The 21,431-nt window shown below is 36.2% G+C and overlaps 1 protein-coding gene across 2 annotated transcripts in view; it reads left to right on the top strand.

The window, feature by feature from the left end:
- Positions 1-21,431, top strand: part of ITGAV (integrin subunit alpha V) — an 88,849-nt gene that overhangs the window by 45,821 nt on the left and 21,597 nt on the right. For both annotated transcript variants that reach the window (XM_029934280.1, XM_029934281.1), the window contains 11 exons: positions 3,783-3,908; positions 4,920-4,964; positions 5,798-5,841; positions 5,929-5,985; positions 8,343-8,395; positions 8,774-8,976; positions 13,640-13,831; positions 16,024-16,069; positions 17,348-17,455; positions 19,159-19,217; positions 20,726-20,880. In XM_029934280.1, coding sequence (XP_029790140.1) covers positions 3,783-3,908; positions 4,920-4,964; positions 5,798-5,841; positions 5,929-5,985; positions 8,343-8,395; positions 8,774-8,976; positions 13,640-13,831; positions 16,024-16,069; positions 17,348-17,455; positions 19,159-19,217; positions 20,726-20,880 — 1,088 coding nt within the window. The remainder of the gene's footprint in view (positions 1-3,782; positions 3,909-4,919; positions 4,965-5,797; positions 5,842-5,928; positions 5,986-8,342; positions 8,396-8,773; positions 8,977-13,639; positions 13,832-16,023; positions 16,070-17,347; positions 17,456-19,158; positions 19,218-20,725; positions 20,881-21,431) is intronic.

Below are 21,431 nucleotides of genomic sequence, written 5' to 3'. Positions count from 1 at the left end.
GAGGGACAGAGAGAGAGGAGAGAGAGCATGAGCAGGAGGGACAGAGAGAGAGGGAGAGAGAGCATGAGGAGGAGGGACAGAGAGAGAGGGAGAGAGAGCATGAGGAGGAGGGACAGAGAGAGAGGAGAGAGAGCATGAGCAGGAGGGACAGAGAGAGAGGGAGAGAGAGCATGAGAAGGAGGGACAGAGAGAGAGCATGAGGAGGAGGGACAGAGAGAGAGCATGAGGAGGAGGGACAGAGAGAGAGGAGAGAGCAACATCCCAAGCATGCTCCAAATCGCCAATGCAGAGCCCTATGTGGGACTCGATCTTACTAACCATGAGATCATGACCTGGGAAGAAATCAAGAGTCAAGAGTCAGATGCTTAACTGACTGAGCCACCCAGGCATCCCTAGGTTAATATTTTTTAAATTACTCAATAATTATTGTGTTTAATACTTTTTTGGCTTATCATGTGCCTATAAGAGTTTTCAAATTATTTTAAATAAAGAAATTGAAAAATACAATTTAAATGTATAATCACTATCTGTTACACAGTACTTTTTAAATAAAGGACTGTAACATCCTACATATAAGATATAGAAAATTTGTGGCATATTATAATATACATATATAATGTATATTCTTAGTTGAAAATAAACAATATTTTTAAAGTAATATTATAAAGCAAATCTATAAAGTACTTTAAAACTATTTTTATTGTTTGTGGCATATGCTTTTTTGTCTCTGTACTCTGGAGTCTGTTGTGTAAGCATTAGGAAGTGTGTGGAACTGATCTATGACAGGCACACAGTGGCATTCTGAAAGCTCATGGTTTTGAAATATTTCAAATTTGCTCATTAGAAAATTTAAATGATTATTTTTTCATTAACAATTGACATCAAGAATGAACTTCTTTGTTTTAGGGAGTTTTAAAAATAGAGGGTCTTTGGGAGTTTCCAAAGTATGTAATTAAACTGGCATCAATATAAAGATAAAACACTACATTCTTCAGTCATTCTGGGAGGCCCAATAAATTTACTATCTGAACAAATGCATGGCAGATCATTATTTGCTGACAATTTGAAAACAGGCAACTAAATTTGCCTACTTGCTTTATGTTTCATTTATCATTACATACACACAATTATATATTTACTTAATATATCACATATTTGTTTTATGCTAAAAGTGCTATTCAGAGGGCCAGAACTTTTGTTTCTTAGCATTCTGATATTTAAGCATTGGAACTGGAAAAACCTGTGACTGCATGGATGTGCAATTACTTTCTGATTCTGAATTTTAGATCTTGTATTCTACACTATTCTTTCCTTACTTGCTTTTTTTGTAGGAAAACCCATGGTTGTTTCTGTTTCATAGAGAGTGAAACTAAAGAAAGAGATTTACTGAAGGGGAAAACATAGAAAGAAAATAAGAAGGAATGAGAAATGGGAATGAGTGAAAAGTCGAAATGGATGGCAATGGGGGGAACGAAGAAAAGTGAAAAATCAGGGAAAGATGGATCATCGTGTGAGACACACTAAATGAGAGAAGAATTTGGATTTTTATGAATTATTTATCGAAAAATGAAATGATTTAGGAAAATTGTAATTGAGTTTTACAGTTTTAAAATGAACACAAAAATAGTTCTAATTGCTTATGTGATTAAAATGGGAGATACTATTACTTGCTAGTAAGAGAACAGCGCTCGTCATGTAGTTCGGTGGAGGGGAGGGACACATCTGCTGGGGATGCCTGGGAACCGAGGACTGATTTGGGGGTTCTCAGTCAGCACTGATTGTTCTCTCTGCCTTCTTAAGAGACACAGCTGAGAACATGTTTAGATGACTAGTTGTTTTAATACCTTGAGTATTATGCTGTATCTGTATTCATTCCTATTTAAAAAATTAGGACAGATAGAGACAATTGATAGCATGTTGATTTGAGCTTTATTAGTAAATCATCTAGGAAATGTAACTGAAAGACTCAGTGGCTAGGCAGAGAATGTTTTGTTCTAATGAGATTAAAATTATCAAGTTTTACCCTAAATTAATTAATAGGTATGTCAGAATGAATTTTTTCCATGGATCTCAGAATTATCTCTGTACGAATAGAGAAAATTATGTTTTATTTAAAAGAGATGATGGAATTTTCCTGTATTCTTTCATCAAGAAATATTTATTGAATTCCTGCTATGTGTGAGGTATCATTTAGGCCCAGAGGATAAATTATTGACCCAAACAAAGTATTCCTACCCTTTAGACTTAACCTTTGTGACTGGACAGATTGGAACAGACTGATAAATGTTAGCTGTGAATTTCTTTCTAAAACAGAAGAAATGAAGAGATTATTTTCTTCATCTATGGAGATGATCTTTGATAAATCAGCCTACTTTTCTTGGGGTAGGGAACACTCTGATTCTTGTGTAGTGCTTTAGATTTCTTGTCTACCTTAAGGTTGTGAAGAAAAGTGAACTCACATATTCATGCCTCTTCATAAAGGTACCCAAATAATTTGTCGGAAAAAAGTTAATTGAACCAATCATTTTTATTATAACAGTAAAAGTAATTATTTCAGTAGATTTTCAAATTCCTTAAAAGTTTTTTTAATGTTTATTAAAAAGAGAGAGAGAGAGAGAGTGAGCGACCATGAACAGGTGAGGGGCAGAAAGAGAGGGAGACACAGAATCTGAAGCAGGCTCCAGGCTCTAAGCTGTCAGCACAGAGTCTGACACAGGGCTCGAACTCACAAACCCCGAGATCATGACCTGAGCCAAAGTTGGATGCTTAACTGAGCCACCCAGCACCCCCGATTTTCCAAGTTCTAATGGATTTGGTTGGGAAACAGCCCTTAATTTAAATGTTTCGGTTATTCAACATCATTTTGTGTGTGTGTGATGTAAGACAGATCTTGTATTCATAATTTTTGTTTGCTAGCAATAACTAATTTTTATATTTTTATTTTTTTATTAAAAATTTTTTCCTATGTTTTTTATTTATTTTTGAGAGACAAAGAGAGACAGCGTGAGCAGGGGAGGGTCACAGAGAGAAGGAGGTACAGAATCAGAAGCAGGCTCCAGGGTCTGAACTAGCTGTCAGCACAGAGCCTGACGTGGGGCTCGAACCCGTGAACTGTGAGATCATGACCTGAGCCGAAGCTGGATGCTTAACCGACTGAGCCACCCAGGCGCCCCAACAATAACTAATTTTTAAACATAATGTTTATTTACTTTTGAGAGAGAGAAGCATGAGTGGGGGACCAGCAGACAGAGAGACAGAGAGAGAGAGAGAGAGAGAGAGAGAGAGAGAGGAAGACACAGAATCTGAAGCAGGCTCCAGGCTCTGAGCTGTCAGCCTAAGAGCCTGACGTGGGGCTCGAACTCTCAGACTGTGAGATCATGACTTGAGCCAAATAAAGTCAAATGCTTAACCCACTGAGGCACCCTGGTGTTCCTGGCAGTGACTGATTTTAAGAGCTAGCTTTAACAGAAGTAATTATGACTTTAAAGATAACAAATTTCAGATTGAGTATTATGGAGAGTTATTTAAGGCTAATAATTAGAAATACTCATCTTTAATGCTATTTCCTTTTTTTTTTTTTAAGATTTTATTTTTATTTTTAAGTAATCTCTACACCCAATGTGGAGCTCGACCTCACGACCCTGAGACCAAGGGTCACATGCTCCACCAACTGAGCCAGCCAGGTGCCCCTTGAATACTTCTTCCTCTTATACTGGTGCCATCCATCATCTGCATCATAAACTCCCACTAGAAAGTTTTTTATATATATATATTTTTTTCAGGTCAGCTAATTTCGGATCAAGTGGCAGAAATTGTATCTAAATATGACCCCAAAGTTTACAGCATCCAGTATAATAACCAGTTGGCCACTCGGACTGCTCAAGCTATTTTTGATGACAGTTACTTGGGTAAGTAAAACCAATATATAGATTCATTTTATGGAGTTGCAGTGTATTTGTCCTAATTTGCATTTGCTGCTTTAAGTAGGAAAATCTTTTATGTTGAAATAGATGAAGATTTTTTTAACATAAGTTATAAGAACATAACTTCAAATTGATAATGAATACTTAGTTATGTTATATTTCAGTAATTAAAATTTAAGAGTGATTATATAATGATTAATACTAATAGATAACTTAAAACTTTTTTTAATGTTTGTTTGTTTTTGAGAGCGAGAGCATGAGTAGGAGAGGGGCAGAGAGAGAGAGAGAGAGGGAGACACAGAATCCAAAGCAGTCTCCAGGCTCTGAGCTGTCAGCACAGAGCCTGATGTGGGGCTCTGAACTCACGAACTGAAATCATGACCTGAGTTGAAGTTGGATGCTTAACTGACTGGGCCACCCAGGTGCCCCCTGCATGTAAATTAAAAAGGGAGGGGCAGGGGGCAGGGATGGGGTTAGGGTGGTGGTGGAAGAAAATCCCAAGCAGGCTCTGTGTTGTTTGCACAGAGCTTGATGTGGAGCTTGATCTCACAAGATCATGAGATCATGAAATCATAAGATCATGACCTGAACCAAAACCAAGAGTCAGACACTTTACCAACTGAGCCATCCAGGTGCCCCACATGTAACTTTTGACTCCCCCTAAATCTAATAGCCTACTGTTGACCAGAAGCCTTAGCAATAACAGTGAATTAAGATGTATTTTGTATGTTATATGTATTATATACTATAATCTTACAACAAAGTAAGCTGGAGAAAAGAAAGTGTTAAGAAAACCATAAGAAAGAGAATATACATTTACAGTAGTGGCCTGTATTTGTTAAAAAAAAACTTGTGTATAAGTGGACCAGTGCAGGTCAAACTTGTTGTTCAAGGGTCAACCCTACTTAAAAATATTTTCACGGAAAGCCAACTCAGCAAGTATGCTGTAGGTGGCTGTGCCCTGATGGTGTTTCACATTTTGTTCTCCCTATTCAGGTTATTCCGTGGCTGTCGGAGATTTCAATGGTGATGGCATAGATGGTATGATGCACTTGAATTATATTTAATCCTTATTAAAAAATATAGACTAAGCATTCAAAACGGGTGGTGTTGAAAAACCTCAGCAGTTAAAGGGTTTTGCTACCATCATTGTAGAATATAACAGGAGAAATGGGGAAGACGTTAGTACATTGCCGCGAACATGGTCTGTTAAACTTTCTCTACAGCCCCTGGAAGTTGAACCCGCCGGTCGCCCGGGACCCCTGTATCTTCCCCGTCTGCTCCTTTCCTGCTCCTAGCATTTCAGTTTTTCTTCAGCTCCTTCCTTCTTGCTGTCAGCAGATTTGGTCCTCTTGGAGAGCTTAGTTCCTTCTTGCAGTAGACACAACTTGTAGCTTTCTGGGCTCTGTCTGTAAGATTGTTACCCCACCCTCTGTCCATCCATCTTTCTTCAGAACTCAATTCAGGAATCGCGGACTTCACCTAATTTTGACCACATTTCGGTGTTGCAGCCTCCTCTCCCCAGTCTCACTTTGCTCTGTGTTATTTTTCATTACTGTATATGCAGCGTTTCTTTGTTCTTAGGTCACTTTGTCTTAGCTGTCCTCTTTTTAAGAAGATTGCAAATGCCTAAGGGCACACATGAATTTCTTTGAGGGTTCTCAAGAATCTTTCTGTATTTTGTAAAGATTTGATCTTGTGTTTAAAAAATACTATGATAATTTATTATGGAGTACCATTTAAGAATTTTTATTGTTGTTTTCTACTGAAATAATAAAACAACTTAAAGCTTTCTGAGCTATCCATTTCCTCCTGCAGTTTTCAGTATTGGTCTTGAAAATGAGTAATTATGGTGTTTTGTTTTGTTTTTTCAGACTTCGTTTCAGGCGTTCCAAGAGCAGCAAGGACTTTGGGAATGGTAGGAAAATTAAAAGGAATCTAAAAATAAAATCTGAGTTATCTTATATTTTATTATATTTCATATGCTTTTGTTTTTCCTCCATAGGTTTATATTTATGATGGGAAAAACATGTCCTCCTTACACAATTTTACTGGTGAGCAGGTATGCTTATAAAAAATTTTTTTCCTTACATCAGCATTTTGTAATAATGTCTTAAAACTTTTCTTGGAAGTATCATAATGGTTTACATTGAATATGTAATGAATATTGGTTTAATATTTAATATTGTAAATATAAAACAGGCTTTAAAGAATTCACCTTTGTTTCAAACAAAAGTAATTGGTGTAAACCAAGCCTTTTGTAATTGCACATTATGGCTTGTTTTTTAAGGAAATCCACAAATTGCACACATACATGTCATACACACAAAACCACAGAACTTCCTTTTTCTTTGCTGATGACATTAAATTCTCCTTTAAGGAATGATCTATGCCTTTTCTTTTTTTTTTTATGCAGAACAAAACATAGCACAGATGTGTATATTATAGATGTTATAAGTAAACTTTATTTGTAGTTCAAGAAATAAGACATTCTTCAGTTAAAAAGTAGTACTGTTAGGTACTAGACGTTCTCTTCAGGCCCAGGCATTTTGTAACGTTTTGTTTTGTATATCTCAGAGTTAAATGCCCAGTTAGTAGTGACAAAGGAAAAATCAGTAGCTACAGAAAAGATAATCGTGTCTCAGTTGGCAGATCTGGGATTCAAGCCCACTTCTTGTTCAGCAGAGATTTTGGGGCTTTGCAAGAGGATTGATAGGATGAGGAAGTAGACTTACGGTCCCCAGAAACCTCATCCCCCACGTAGCGGTCAGGGTTGGTGCACAGCACAGAACGGCCTGCAGTGGACAGCCCAGTGGAGTCGTGGCAGGGGGTGGTTCTCCCATTCTGAGGCTGTGAGCTTTTGACCGGAGCAGCGTCTTCTGTCGGATGCCTCTGTGTGTCTCTGGATTGTATGTGCAGTCCTTGACGCTTTCTTTATTGCTGTGGGGTGGGAGGAACATGGGCTTTGCATTAGGACAGACCTGGGCTCTTCATTCTCAGTCTTAACTGCATTGGCCAAGGTATATGCTGCTGTAAATCTGGTGGGTCATTTGCAAAAATAGGGTTAGTGGTAACTTTCTAATGGGGTTGTAGTTACAGTCAAATGAAAACATTTCAATCCTAGTGGCTGGGGTAAAACTTGTCTCAGTTTTCTTTATACTTTCAGGCCAAACACCGTGCAAGGTTAAGACCCCCAAATAGTATTTGGTAATACACTTTATTACACATACTGTGGTCTTGTAACTGAATACAGACTGCGCCTTTCATTTTCTTCAGTTGCACTCTGTCAACCTAAAATAGATGATATAGGAATCTCCCATATCATTCCCTCCTGAAATCTCCACCAGTGAAAATTTGGAAGCTTTGCTAACTCTCCTTTTTTCAGTTTGTTGACTCATTCCTCATCTTAGTTCATCTTTAAAATGTCACCTCTCCTAGTTTTGCTTTGCATGTTGGGCTGTCTTTAGAACTTTTTTTTTTTCACGTTTATTTCCAGCCAGGCTGCTCTGTAATGGCCAGCAGTCTCCTGGACATCCTTCTCCCTACACATAATCCTGTAATAGACCCCAAACCATTTGTACTGTGTATAATCCAAAAGCAAAACTATTGGTATGTAGTCAGTTGAGATGTAAGACAAGAACAAACTCAGTCCAAAATCTTTCTAAACCATTTCTTGAGAGTAGCAATGATTTTACATAGGGAGAGCCAGTTATATATCTATTAATAATTACTATCTATTATTTTATTACATAGATTCCCACTGATAACTTCTTGGTCTCAATTAAAACTTCTGTCTGTGACTGTGTATCTTTCTGATGGTGTGTCTGTGGCAGTTTGGGGGCAGTGGAGAATAAGGGCAACAATAGGTTAGGCCTGGAAAGGACCATTAGTTATGCTTAGACTTAAGTGGCATGTGTTGAAGACACTGAAATGATATATATGGGATATGTTTTGCCTATAAATCTAGAGAAATAAAATTGCCTCATTACCTGATTGTGTTCATAGAATAAACAAAAGAGAAGAAACTTATTTATTTACTTATATATTTTTAAAAAATTTTTAATGTTTATTTTTGAGAGAGAGAGGGTGAGAGAGTGAGCACATCCACGCACATGAGTGGACGGGGCAGAGAGAGGGAGACACAAAATCCGAAGCAGGCTCCAGGCTCTGAGCTGTCAGAACAGAGCCTGATGCTGGGCTCTAACTCACGATCTGTAAGGTCATGACCTGAGCCAAAGTTTGAAGCTTAACCAACTGAGACACCCAGGCGCCCCCAAAAGAGAAGACATTTAGATTGAAACTATGTGCAGAGAAGAAAAAAAACAAAACCTTTTTCCATTTGATTAAATATACTACAAATATTAACTGTCAAAACTGGTTGGATAGAATGTAAACGTTTCATTTCCTTTTGTTACCCAGATGGCTGCATATTTTGGATTTTCTGTTGCTGCCACTGACATCAATGGGGATGAGTAAGTTTAAAAAGATGTTTCCAGAAACAGTTTTCCTTTCATGTTTATGAATGCTTTGCCAAAACGAAACATTTTTTCTTCTGTTTCTCTTTCCCCTTCTTTTTAATCTTTCTATATAAGGAACCAATTTGACAAAACCTTCTCATGAATATGAGACAACCTCTGTGATCATAATTTGTTTCAGTAGTTTCATGGAATAAAGGAATAAAGTTATTTGTATGAATTACTCATAGTTTCTTAAAAGAGTTGGAGGAAGATTTGAATTTAAATGATGTTATGCTTTCGTTAGGAGAGATGTGGAAAGAGGGAAAGTTTTTTTTTTTATTATTATGGGTGGAATTTGATCTTGCTTTGGTGAAAAAGGTTCTGTTCTTTCAGTTACGCGGATGTGTTTATTGGAGCGCCACTCTTCATGGATCGTGGCTCAGATGGCAAGCTCCAGGAGGTGGGGCAGGTTTCGGTGTGCCTGCAGAGAGCTTCAGGAGACTTCCAGATGACCAAGCTGAACGGGTTTGAGGTCTTTGCGAGGTTCGGCAGTGCCATAGCACCTTTGGGAGATCTGGACCAGGACGGCTTCAATGGTACGATCAAAGTTCAGTAATAGCAGGCCCGTAATTTTCTGTCTCCCCTGAGAGTCTTGTACCCCCTCTGTGGACGTTCGTAGGAGCAAAACTTCCTGGGAAGAAGCACTCGAGTGATAAGGATTCCAGGTTAAACGACAGTTGCTCCTTTTCCTTAAAACAGAGCAAAGTTAAAAAAAATTGATTCTCATAAGTTATTATTCATATAGCCTCAAATTAGAATTTTGGAATGGTTAATTTCTGAAGGACATTTGCATTCCCAGGGCGCCCAGTGTAGACTGGTGGTTTTTCTCTCTGTCTTGCTTAGCAGCAGTGCCCTCTACTGTCCATTTGGATACAAATGTAATAAAAGCACCCAGGGCACATTCTCAAGGCAAAGTGGACTCTAATAGTATCCCTCAAAGGTACGATTTTCCTTTAATATTTTTAAAGTCATAACTTTGTTGTGGCTATCTGAGAAGTCTTGAGGGAGGTCATAACTTCCTTCGTGGGGGCCAGTAAAAAATACAAGCTCATTGTTTTAGAATAGTCCCATTTAATGATTTCTTTATTGTTTAAAGTTTATCTATGGACATATAGAGAGAGAACATGTGTGCACATGCGCGTATGTGAGAATGGGACAGGGGAAGAGGGAGACGGAGAGAGAATCCCAAGCAGGCTCCACGCTGTCAGCTCCGAGCCCGACACAGGGTTCTGTCTCACAAACTGTGCGATCATGACCTGAGCCGAGCTGAGCCACCCAGGCACTCCAGTATCTGTAGATACCTTTAAAAATCAAAGTGGTTTTTAATTCAGAATAAAATATAGATTATAAATTATCAAGATTTTTAAAAACCTCTCAGAATAGAGAGTTGAACTATTGGTTTTTTGAATAATCAGTCATCTGAGAGATATGCCTCTTAAAACTTAAAGTTATAAATTAAAGGGAAAACTTCAAAAATACAGTTGAATTTTGTATCTTCCAAGTAGTGGTGGAAAAGGAAAACATTTTTCAGGCTTCAAGACTACTCGACTCCTGCCTCATGGGTATTTCTGTGTCATGCTGGGAGTGTCATTTCTAAGATTAACCCTAGATGTTTCCAGTGTTAGTGAGAACCATTCACAGAGACCTCTTGCTTCCTAAAATAGAGTCCCAATGATTTTTACTACCAAGATAACGTAAATCAAGTGGAACTCTGGTATAAAGTTTAAAATAGAACTTGAAAAGAATGCTGTGGATCAGATCAAGCTATTACTTATTGATAACAAAACTACCTAGAAAGCCAGGTTCTACTTGGTCGGAGGTCCTACCTTGCTACAGCAGGGCCACTGTCTCTGGGCTTTTGGGGAGAGCCTAGGCACGTTTGATGTCACCTTGTCTTAAGGGGATTCCAGCCACTTTAACGGAAGTTTCCTTAATATTATGGTCTGGCCAACATCTTACTCCATTTTTTATATTTTTATCAAACTGTGTTACCTCTGAGTACAATAATTATAAACAACAGATAAAAAAATACTAAAGTTTTACAGAGATTTTACAAACAGATTTTACTGCTAGAAATGGATACCACAGAGGGTGATTTTGTTCTCCCCAGGTTTCTCCTAAAGTCTTCTTACCCCGAACAGTAACTTGTAAAATGATGGTATCTTGCATGGAAAATGATCTGATGTGTATTTTTGTAACTATTTATATATACTTACAGTTTATATGTATCTACATTTTATATAGAGAATATGAACTATTAGTTATAACCTAGATCTTTTCTTTGTTCAGGCCTCATAACAATAGTTCTTTGTTAAGCTGTTCATCCCATATTCCTTCATTTCTACCTACACCCACTAGAAAACCCTAGGTTTTCAGTAAACCCCAAGAGGGATACTGAAAACAAAACAGTGACGTTATGTTTTGTATATGCTATGTATAAAGTGCAGTTTTTGTCAGTACTTCTTCAGAGAGAGGGGAAAGAAACACACAGAAAAGAGCAACCAAAATGATTAAAGAAGAGATCAGTTGTGCAAAAAAGTAGGGCTTTCCAGACTGGAAACATGCCAGCCAGGAAAGAGAGATGATTAAAATATATAAAATAATGAGAAATTTAGAAAAGTTAAAGATAACTTTTATAAAATGGTTTTTCAACCCTAGAGTTGTCTTCTGTTTGGTAATTATATTTTGATAAATATATATATTGTTAAATGTTTTTAACATTTATTCATTTTTGGAGACAGAGTGTGAGTAGGGGAGGGGCAGAGAGAGAGGGAGACACAGAATCCAAAGCAGGCTCCAGGCTCTGAGCTGTCAGCACAGATCCCAACACAGGGCTTGAATTCATGAACTGTGAGATCATGACCTGAGCCAAAGTTGGATGCTCAACTGACCTCAGTCACCCAGGTACCTTGATAAATAATACATCCTTAATGCATATGTCAATTTAGGAGTTGAGCCTACCTTTGAAACTTAAGAAGGATGGGGCACCTGGGTGGCTCAGTTGGTTAAGTGTCTGACTTTGGCTCAGGTCATGATCTCACAGTTTGTGGGTTCGAGCCCCACATCGGGTTCTGTGCTGACAGCTCAGAGCCTGGAGTCTGCTTCAGATTCTGTGTCTCCTTTTCCCTGCCCCTCCCTCACTCATGCTCTGTTTCTCTCTGTTTCAATAATTTAAAAATAATAATAATAAAACATTAAAAAAAGAAAAATAAAAGAACTCTTAAATACTGCTGTTTTTTTAAGAATAATAAATTCTTAGTTTTTACTGCATGCCATGCCCTATTCCAATGCTAAAAACGACAGGATATATTAGAGTCCATCCGTGTCCTTAAAGTTTTAGCATCAATAGGGGCAACTTTTATGTAATCCTGTAAACATTAGAATGCAATCATCACCGTGTTTGAGAAACTGCTGGGCATAAGGCCTTACAGGAAAGACCAGTGATCAAGGTGTCTGGTATCTCGGGATGCAGCGTCGAGGAGGCTGAGAGCAGTTCACGTATGGGAAGGTTTGGAATGACTGGCACACAGTGACTGTCACAGGCAAGATAGACACATCCTTGCTCTCGTGAAGCCTAGGTTTCATGGGAGAGCCACAAAGTGAACACACGATGGGCGAAATTCCGACCGTCATAAAGGCAGGTAATGTGACAGTGCCTAGACAGTGTAAGTGAGGGGGAGTGCATGACTTCATCGTCGGGGAAAAACCTCTGATCAGATGACATTTGATCTCTGATTTGGACAAATAGAAGGAGCAAAGCTTGAGAAGCCCTGGAGCAAGAGCTGCTAAGGCAGAGGGAGCAGCAAGTGTAAGTCCAAAGATGGGAACTAGCAGAGGAAAAGGCCAGAATTGATAGGAGGGGTGAGTGAGAGCTAGAACTGGGGGTGGGGGAGGGAGGCGAGCACTGGTGGAATGAATAGACAAATCAGGTAGTGTTTAAATGCTTTGGAAAATAAAGGATTTTAAGAAGGAAGATGACATAATATTAACCTTTGGCCATTTTGAAGAGAGTGGATTTTAGGGGCAAGAACTGAAACGGGGGACACGTAGGCTGTTTTAGGGGTCCAGGGAAAGGTTGTGAGTGGTTTGTCTACGATGGTATCAGCAGAGACAGGCAAGTGAACATATTTGTAATGTATTTCAGAGTTTCAAAAAGTTATGGTGACCATTTTTCATTTTTTGAAATAATTTCAAACTTATTTTGTTATATTTATATAAGTCTAGCAAGATCGAGATAAAGTCATAACCTTCAAATTTCTGAGCCAGACTGACTTCTGTTTTGAAAAACAAAAGCCATGCCGACCTAAATTAGAATTTTGAGAGCTGGAATGAACCTTAGATGAATTTTTCAATAGGTCCCCTCCCTTCCATTTTAAGGTTGAGGCATTTTGAGGTCCAGAAAGGTTAAGAGATTTGTTCAAGGTCAGACCCAGAATATCTGGCTCCAAGTGAATGTCATTTTGACACAGTTTTGCTCGAATCTCCTTGAATTAGATTGTTGCTTTTGAATATTCATTCTACTAAACTTTGAATCAGTATTTATTGTGATAAGTGAGTTATATGAATACAGGTTTCCCCCCGCTATCTGAAATTAGAGCCTTCCTATGATAACTTTCATTAGCAGAAGCAAAGAAGCAATTATCAATGTCTATGGAAAATTTTTCCAGACCCCCCAAATTTCCCAGAATCAAAGCATAACCATTCTTAGGCTTTTGTGATACCTCAGGACACATCTGGCCAATGGATGCACAAAATAGTTTGAGGTAAAGCACAGATGCTCACAGACACCTTTCAGCACTACGGCAGCTCAATGCTGGGAAGCTGCCTCTGGTTCCCAGGGAAGGAGCTCAGGGTGCCCCTCCTGCTGCTTGGGGTGCACGCAGCTCTTAGAGCTATTCATTGCAGAACAAATGCTGAATGCTAGTTTTGCTTTTCTTTGTAAAAGCGAATCTTCTTCGGATTTCTTTCAATTAGCAAAAAAGGCGCTAATGTGGTTCTTCCCTAAAAGCAAAGTGCTGTAAGGGGAGCTTTTGAAGAGTAGAAGGTAGCTGCATTAAGATCTTTGCCATATAAATAAGTACTAAGACTTCCTTCTCTCCGCCCTTGCTGTCTCCTTTCCTTCTGTCTTCCTCCTCCTCCCCGCTTCTCCTCCTTCTGATTTTTCTCCAAACTCCCTCCTCCCTTCCTTTCTCCCTACAGATATTGCAATTGCTGCTCCCTATGGGGGTGAAGATAAAAAAGGAGTTGTTTATATTTTCAATGGAAGATTAACAGGCTTGAACGCTGTACCATCTCAAATCCTTGAAGGGAAATGGGCTGCTCGGAGCATGCCACCAAGCTTTGGCTATTCAATGAAAGGAGCCACGGATATAGACAGAAATGGGTATCCAGGTACTTTCCTAGAAATACAAAGAATGTCTTAGGTTTTTCAGTCCTAACAGCAAATAGTTTTAGTTACTGCTCTCTTAATTTACATTATAAGTCATTTCAATTCAATACCAAAAGTATTGTTCATACCCCTGCTATACTTGAAGACACTGTTCTCATTACTGAAGGGATATGAAGCAAAGACAGCCATATTTCCTGGGAGTTTTCAATATAAAACACATACTCTGAGTTTCTTCCTTTGTTGTCCTGAAATCTGTAATGAAATGTCAGATAAAATGTTGAATGTTCGTTCTAGCATTTTAAATGTCTCCTGTTTTTTTTTAATGATCTAAAATTTTTATAGACTTGACTAATCACTGTGATTATCAAAAATACATTATCTCATTTAATTCTCCCAGTAATGCTGGTGAAGCATATAGTCTAGCTTAAGTTGTTTTTATACCATCTTTATGGGTAAAAAAAGACCGAGAAAGGTAATTTGCCTGAGGTTGCCTGTTGGTTTGAACCAGGACAGGAGCAGAGGCCTTTTTCTAGCAGTTATATACTTTGGAATATTATAATGGATCTGGTCATAAGAGCCCATTCTTTAAATAAGATATAATGCAGAAGATTTAGTTTACCTTTATTATTGAAACAGTTCATATGAGCCCAATATACAAGTGTGTTGAAGTGCTTTTGGAAATAGGACAAGAATTTGATTCTTGTTTGTTACTATTATTTCAGGAGATTTTTTGGTTATAAATGCAATATATTTGTTATAGAACTTTTATAAAATACAGCAAAGCATATCCTTCAATATCATGTATCCAGTGCATTCATACACAGTGCTTTAACAAAACTGAATTATGCCTTAGGCACTGTTACCAGCGTATTTTTTTATTCACTCAGATTATCAGAAATGTTTCCTCATATTACTAATTATCCTTCTAAACAAGAATTATATGTTTCCCATTCTATCAAATGTCTGTATCAGATCTTACTTGTAAGTTTATTTTTTGGCATTTATATCCTTACGTATAATTCTGGTACACATTTCTAATTATTTACTTATGACAAAATTCTAGAATTGCTATGTCAAAGATATAGTACTTTTTTTTAAAGTCTGTTAATACATATTATCAAATTATAATCCCATTCCCTCAAAAAGAAGGTTTTGCAGCTTTTTTTAAGCACTTACCAAAGTAAGCAATCATTTCCCCACATTGGTGCCTACACTCAGGATCATCTGTTATTTTTTAAAAATAACACTGAACTATATGATAGGTGGAAATGTTACTTTGTTCTACTTTATAGTTTTTGATTATCAGGAAGGAAAAGCATTTTTGTTTATTTGTATATATATTTTTGTGAGTTCCCTTTTTACTTTTTTTTTCTCTGTGTCTATTGGGATATTGTTTTTCTTTCTTCTTTTCTTATGATAGTGCCTGAAATATTGTAGCTAGTAATCCTTTATAACACACACACCCATTTCTCAGTTTGTCACATTTACTTCTGAGGCATAAAGAAGTTCTTAATTTTTATGTATGTAATCCAGTCTACCTATCTTTATGGTTCTGTATGTAGTTTTCTATTTAGAAAGGGTTTCCTCAGTTTTACCTTGGGTATAATGTGAAATAGAGCTCTTAAATCATGTCTTCTTAATCACGAACCCATTACCCCAGCTGCATATAAAAATTAATGCACTCTGTTCTCACTAATTTGAGTGCTATCTGTTGTCCTACGTATTCTGTGTATTTGTAATGTGCTTTTTGTTTTGTTTTGTTTTTATAACAAATTGAAAAAATTTTATGATGAAACGTAAACTTACAATGAAATTTTGCAATGAAATTGTAAAATCCACAGGCACTTATAAAACTTTTTCCTTTGAGCAGTATATGCATTTGGGAGGTATACACTTCCTTATTGTTGCTAATTTTTATAAAATATCCATTAAGAAGATTATTGTTTACCTGGATGAAAGATTAGTTTTACGCTGAGTGTTTGCCATTTGATACCTTATTTAGAGCTTTGATATGTTTTTGCCTTTTAGATACTACCTTACAACCACTTAATGAAGAATAATTTTGAGACTATGTCTAAGTCTTTATTACATGTACTGAAAGTTTTATAGAATGATATATGAATTTAAAAACCATTATTATTATTATTATTATTATTATTATTATTATTTACATGTTTTTCTACTCTCTTTTAAGACTTAATTGTAGGAGCTTTTGGTGTAGATAGAGCTGTATTATACAGGTGAGCACATTTCCATATCCTGTAATATAGGAACATTCTGAACTATTTGAAAGTTTTATATTTAAATACCAGTGCTTGAATTTCAGTTTAATTTTCTTGAAGTAATGATAAAATTTGTTCTTTCTAGTCAAGCCTTGCTTCAGTTGATCGGTATTTATACAAGGAAATCCCAAAGCAGAAGAAGGTGTAGAATTTTTATTTAGAAACTCGTTTAGAATTTTCCCTCTTTGTTCTTTAAATTATGTTCAAAGATGTTCTCCTATGTTTTAAATCTCTCTTTAAAGTTTATATTTTACATTTTCCTCTAAGAGTCAAGAAGGTAACTTGATGTTTATGCCCAGCATTCTGTGACCACGGGGGCAGTGTGTAATGGCTTCCCAAATCAATATTTTTATTAGAGCAATATATATAAATTCACATAACCTTGCACTTCTCAGCTTCACCTATATTCTTGGTTGTTCTCTGTATTTTATCAATTCCTCATGCTTTAGACTATCATCTGGCATCCCAAGTAGATTAAGGTGCTTACGCTTTTATGGGCTATGTTTATACATGCCAGAATAAGTAACCTTAGTTCTGTGTGATGGAATTTATGTTGAGTCAACTTGATTGTGGCTCTTGGGGCCACGTGTTTAAACCTGTGCGCTGAACTTTGAAAAATTATTTATTTTAATTTACTATTTCAGTTTTTAAATTTGCTATTAAAAGGTAATACATGTAGTAAAAATGCATGTAGTAAAAGCCCAAACAGTACAGAATGGGCATAAACGAAGATAACATACTTCTTTCACGCCGGTTACTAGTTTATGAGTATACCCTACCACAGTGATGTGTGTGTGTTTGTGCATGCATCCTTTGTACATGGTGAGTTTTTTTCCTGTCATAATGAAAATTATCTTAGAGATCATTTCATACCCACACAAACGGATTTATGTTATTCATTTCCCCTACCGTATTGCATTGCGTTAGGTGGATGCCCACAACTTGGTTAACGATTCTGCTTTAGTGGATTGAGTTCAGATAGGTTGGCCTGAAACTGAGGGGTTTTCCAGGATGTGGGACTTTCAGTGCTAAAGTCAGGACTGTCTTCAGCCAACAGGGACAATTTGTCATTCTGTGTTTAGGTTGTTTTTATTCTTTTTGCTGTTATAAACAATGCTTTGGTAAACATTGTACTTAAATATGCAGGGAATGTAAACCTAAAATGCTTAGATCAATATAATATTTTAAATAACATTTTGCTCTCTGTTTCCTTTTTTTTTTTTTTTTTTAAACCAGGGCCAGACCAGTTATCACTGTAAATGCTGGCCTTGAAGTGTACCCTAGCATTTTAAATCAAGACAATAAAACCTGCCCACTGCCTGGGACAGATCTCAAAGTTTCCTGGTAAGGGCATTAGTTTAATAATAGTTATTATTGTGATTATTGGTACAGTCATTATGAAAATAATTGAAAATGAAGAAGAGGGGCTGAAATATTGCAGAACAGTTTCTATGAGTATTACTCTCTTTTCATATCTTGGATTATAGAAATATTGTTCCAGAATAGATATGTAGAAGGCTCTAGAAATATGCTACAAACTACTATAAACTTAATTTTTAAAAAATGATGCATGCTCAATGAATATATTAAAAAAGAAGAAAAAACTAATAATATCTCAGAACTTATTTATATTTAATTCTAAACAGATCCATGAACAGTTTAATTTTTAAAGGATATGATCTTTTCCAGATTTAATATCTGTGAATAGCTGTATGAAAAGTACTATAAATATTAAATCTATTATATGACCAGTATAATATAATTGTTCTTCTACTTGTTCCCTTACTAGTTTCTAAAGAAAAATATAATTTATCTCAAGTCTCCATTATTTGTATGCTATTTTCTGCTAGTGTATGCTTTTTGCTATACTTTCATTCTACCTGTATTTATAATTAAAATTTTTTTCTTTAAATCGATACATGTTTTACTTAAAAATATTTTAAAATAAGATGGAGAAACTCCAGTACCTTTCTCAAGCATGTGAAAATAAATGTAAAGTTAAGAAAAGTCTTGGCCTTTATACTAGTAAAATCACCAAGAGCACCCCACTTTGGGGAACATTGTTCTTCTTTAAGTTTCTTGGCTATACAGAAAAATCAAAGAACTTTTACAAATGCAGTGAGGAATGATTGGAAGCTGGGAAAATTTCACTTCCAAAAAGCTAATGAAAGAATAATTTTCCTAATTTTGTTTTTGAATTATTATAGAATTATTATTATTATTATTATTATATTAGAATTATTATTAGAAAACATTTTTCAAAATTTAATCTCTTTCATTGGATTGCACTAAAAATTTAGTAACATTTTGTCTTAACATATATTGATTGGCAGTAAAGTTGTTTTTAAGATTTTAGCTCTAAGTTTTATGGACTTTCCTTTATTCGCTCTGCATGCCCCTGTGAAATTGCTACTAATATACTTAAAATTATGCTAATAATTGAAAGGCTTTGAATTTACTAACCAGAGCAGTAGCTTTTGTATCTTTTTGGTTATGGCACATATACATTTTGTATCATAATCCAGTAAACACATGTATGTAATTAAAATAAAAGTTCCATGAAATCTTACCCTTAAGTCAATTTCATTTATTTGATATATTTTTTGAAGATATTGGTTGACACAACCCATTGAACTGATTTTGTGACCCAGTAAGAAATCATGAAGAACATTGTTCTAGAGGAGCTTTCTAATTAAAGGAAGCTTGGCGGGACTTTTTAGTAAGTGAGATATTATTTTGGGTCTGGCCTGTCATTCCTGTCATTGAGATTTATCAACAGGTTTTATAAACCTAAGAGGAAGTTCAGAGATGTTTTTTTTAATATCAAGATACCATGAAAGGAAAGGTGCTTAAATTACTGAAGGATGAATTAGGATATCCTGTGTATCCTGTGTTTCATGTTTCAAGAATATTATTAAGACATGCAGAAAGATATAAAAGGCTTCACTATGTAAACTGTGTATTAGAAATATGATATTTAGGGGTGATAAACAACAATATGTCTAAACCGGATTACAGGATTTATATATATTCTTATTTTTCTACAGTTTTAATGTCAAGTTCTGCTTAAAGGCAGATGGCAAAGGAGCACTTCCCAGGAAACTTAGTAAGTGTTCTATGGAAAAATTACACAATGATTCCACACATATAGCACTTAAAAATGTTTTAAGATATTTGAATAGTTACTCAAATAGTTGTTATCATTGTTCTTTATTTGAATATGTACACTTAAAGACTTAACATTGCAACATAATTACCTTGTTGACTTTTAATTCAGATATAAATACATATTTATTTGTTCACATTGTGAACAGAATAGCCCACTGAATGGTAAAGATGGCCTTCAGAAAGTTAAATACTTACCAAGGAGAGATCAGTGAAATAGGTATCACTGTTTATAAATAGATAATCTACTGAAAAGTTCATACTTTATGTCTCAGAGAAGCCCCCAGCAATCTAAGCAGCAGGAATGCTTTAGATGTAGTGTAAGAAGGAGAAAAGGTTTGGGCCATTCAGTTTAACCCACATGGCATACTCCTAACTTGACTCTTCCTGTCCAAAAAATGGTTTATATGGTCCACAGAGAAAGGCAGGAGAGCTAAGTAATTGTGGCCAAGATTTGTCGTATGTTAGTGACAAGTGCTAAGTGGCCACAGTCCAGCAGAGGAAGAGGACTGAGTGTGCTGGCTGTGTGTACGCGGGGAAGTTCACATAGAGTAGCAAGGCAGGGATCCCTGGAAGATGACTTTTCAGTAAAGATCTGAAGGGAATGTCCGAAGGGGTATTTTCCACAGAGGAAATGGCCATTTCAAAAGGCCTGCGGCAGGAGCGTGGTTAGTGTGTTTGACAGACACAAGGAGAGCAGTGTGGGTGGGTGGAACAGAGTTGGAAGCAAAATCACCCTGTGTTTTCACCCAAATTTGACATGAAGTTTAACATTTAGAGAAACTTAGAAATTTGGTTTTAACATTGAAGAAGTCACTTAAAGAAGAACTGAATCTTAAAAGGAAATCACCCTTACACCATGCTTCACAGTATTGGTTGCACGTTTGCTTTAATAGAATTCTTGATCTAGTCAACTATATTAGGTCACCTGCTTCACAAGGGACATACTTACCTGACATTCTGATATAGCAGCTACATTAAAAGTAGTAGTTGCAGGCGATGCAAACTGTTTATTCGTCCTAGTGTTTAATAGATTGATAGGGGTGCATATTCGTAAATATTTATTAATCACATGCAATGAGAAATTGCTGCTACTTGTGTTAATGGTGGGAGTCTCAATTCACATATATTTTGTGCTATGAACTTCTTCCTCTCAGCCTAAATTAAGAGTTCCTCCTTGCATCTGATAGTTATTTTACTACTCTCATTATCTATTGTATGAATTAATATTTGGCTTTACTTTGGGGATCATTGGATTAATAATTATTAAATATTTATTCAGAATTAATATGTTGTAGTCTCATTACAGTGTATATACATTTTTAGTGAATTACAAGGAAATTACTTCTTAAGGAATAAATATCTCTGATTACATGAAAACTCTAGGTATCTAGGACAGATAAGTGTCCATAAAGATTACATTAGTTATAAATCCTTTGGTTTGTATAGATTTCCAGGTGGAGCTTCTTTTGGATAAACTCAAGCAAAAAGGAGCAATTCGACGAGCACTATTTCTCCATAACCGGTCCCCAGGTCACTCCAAGAACATGACTATTTCAAGGGGGGGACAGATGCAGTGTGAGGAACTAATAGCATATCTGCGGGTAAAAGATACTTTTCTCCTTCATTATCTTTTACTTTTTACTACTTTTTTTTCTTTTCATCTAAATGATTTTCACTTTGTATGAATTTTTTGATATTAAATCAAAAGGAAAACACAGAAGAATATACTTGAGAAAGTTTAGCTTTTTAATGTATCAAATCCAATGTAATGGATTTTTACTCCTGGCAAACTGGATATTCCAACTGGCCTTTCTATGACATTGCTACTGAATAAATTATAACAAACCTATTTCTTAAATACTGCTAAGCTCTCAAAACATAAAAGAAATCTCCAGGGTCCAAAAAAAAAAGAAAAGAAACCAGTTAAAAAACTACACTGGCAAAATTTGACTTGTGAGTTGTATGCAAATATGTGAGCCAGAGTGTCTGGGGAAGGATAGACAGTAATTGTGGACCCCACTGGCACAGGAATTCAGACTCAGCTGGGGACTTTTGCAAACCAGGGGTCCGACTTGAGCCTCCTATTTGCCATTATATAGAAGAATATATATGTATATTATATATGAATATATAAAAAAGAATATATATTTTT

This window comes from Suricata suricatta, chromosome 3, assembly GCF_006229205.1.
Source record: "Suricata suricatta isolate VVHF042 chromosome 3, meerkat_22Aug2017_6uvM2_HiC, whole genome shotgun sequence".
Classification (NCBI taxonomy): Eukaryota; Metazoa; Chordata; class Mammalia; order Carnivora; family Herpestidae; genus Suricata; species Suricata suricatta.
This window is presented reverse-complemented; position numbering and strand designations above follow the sequence as displayed.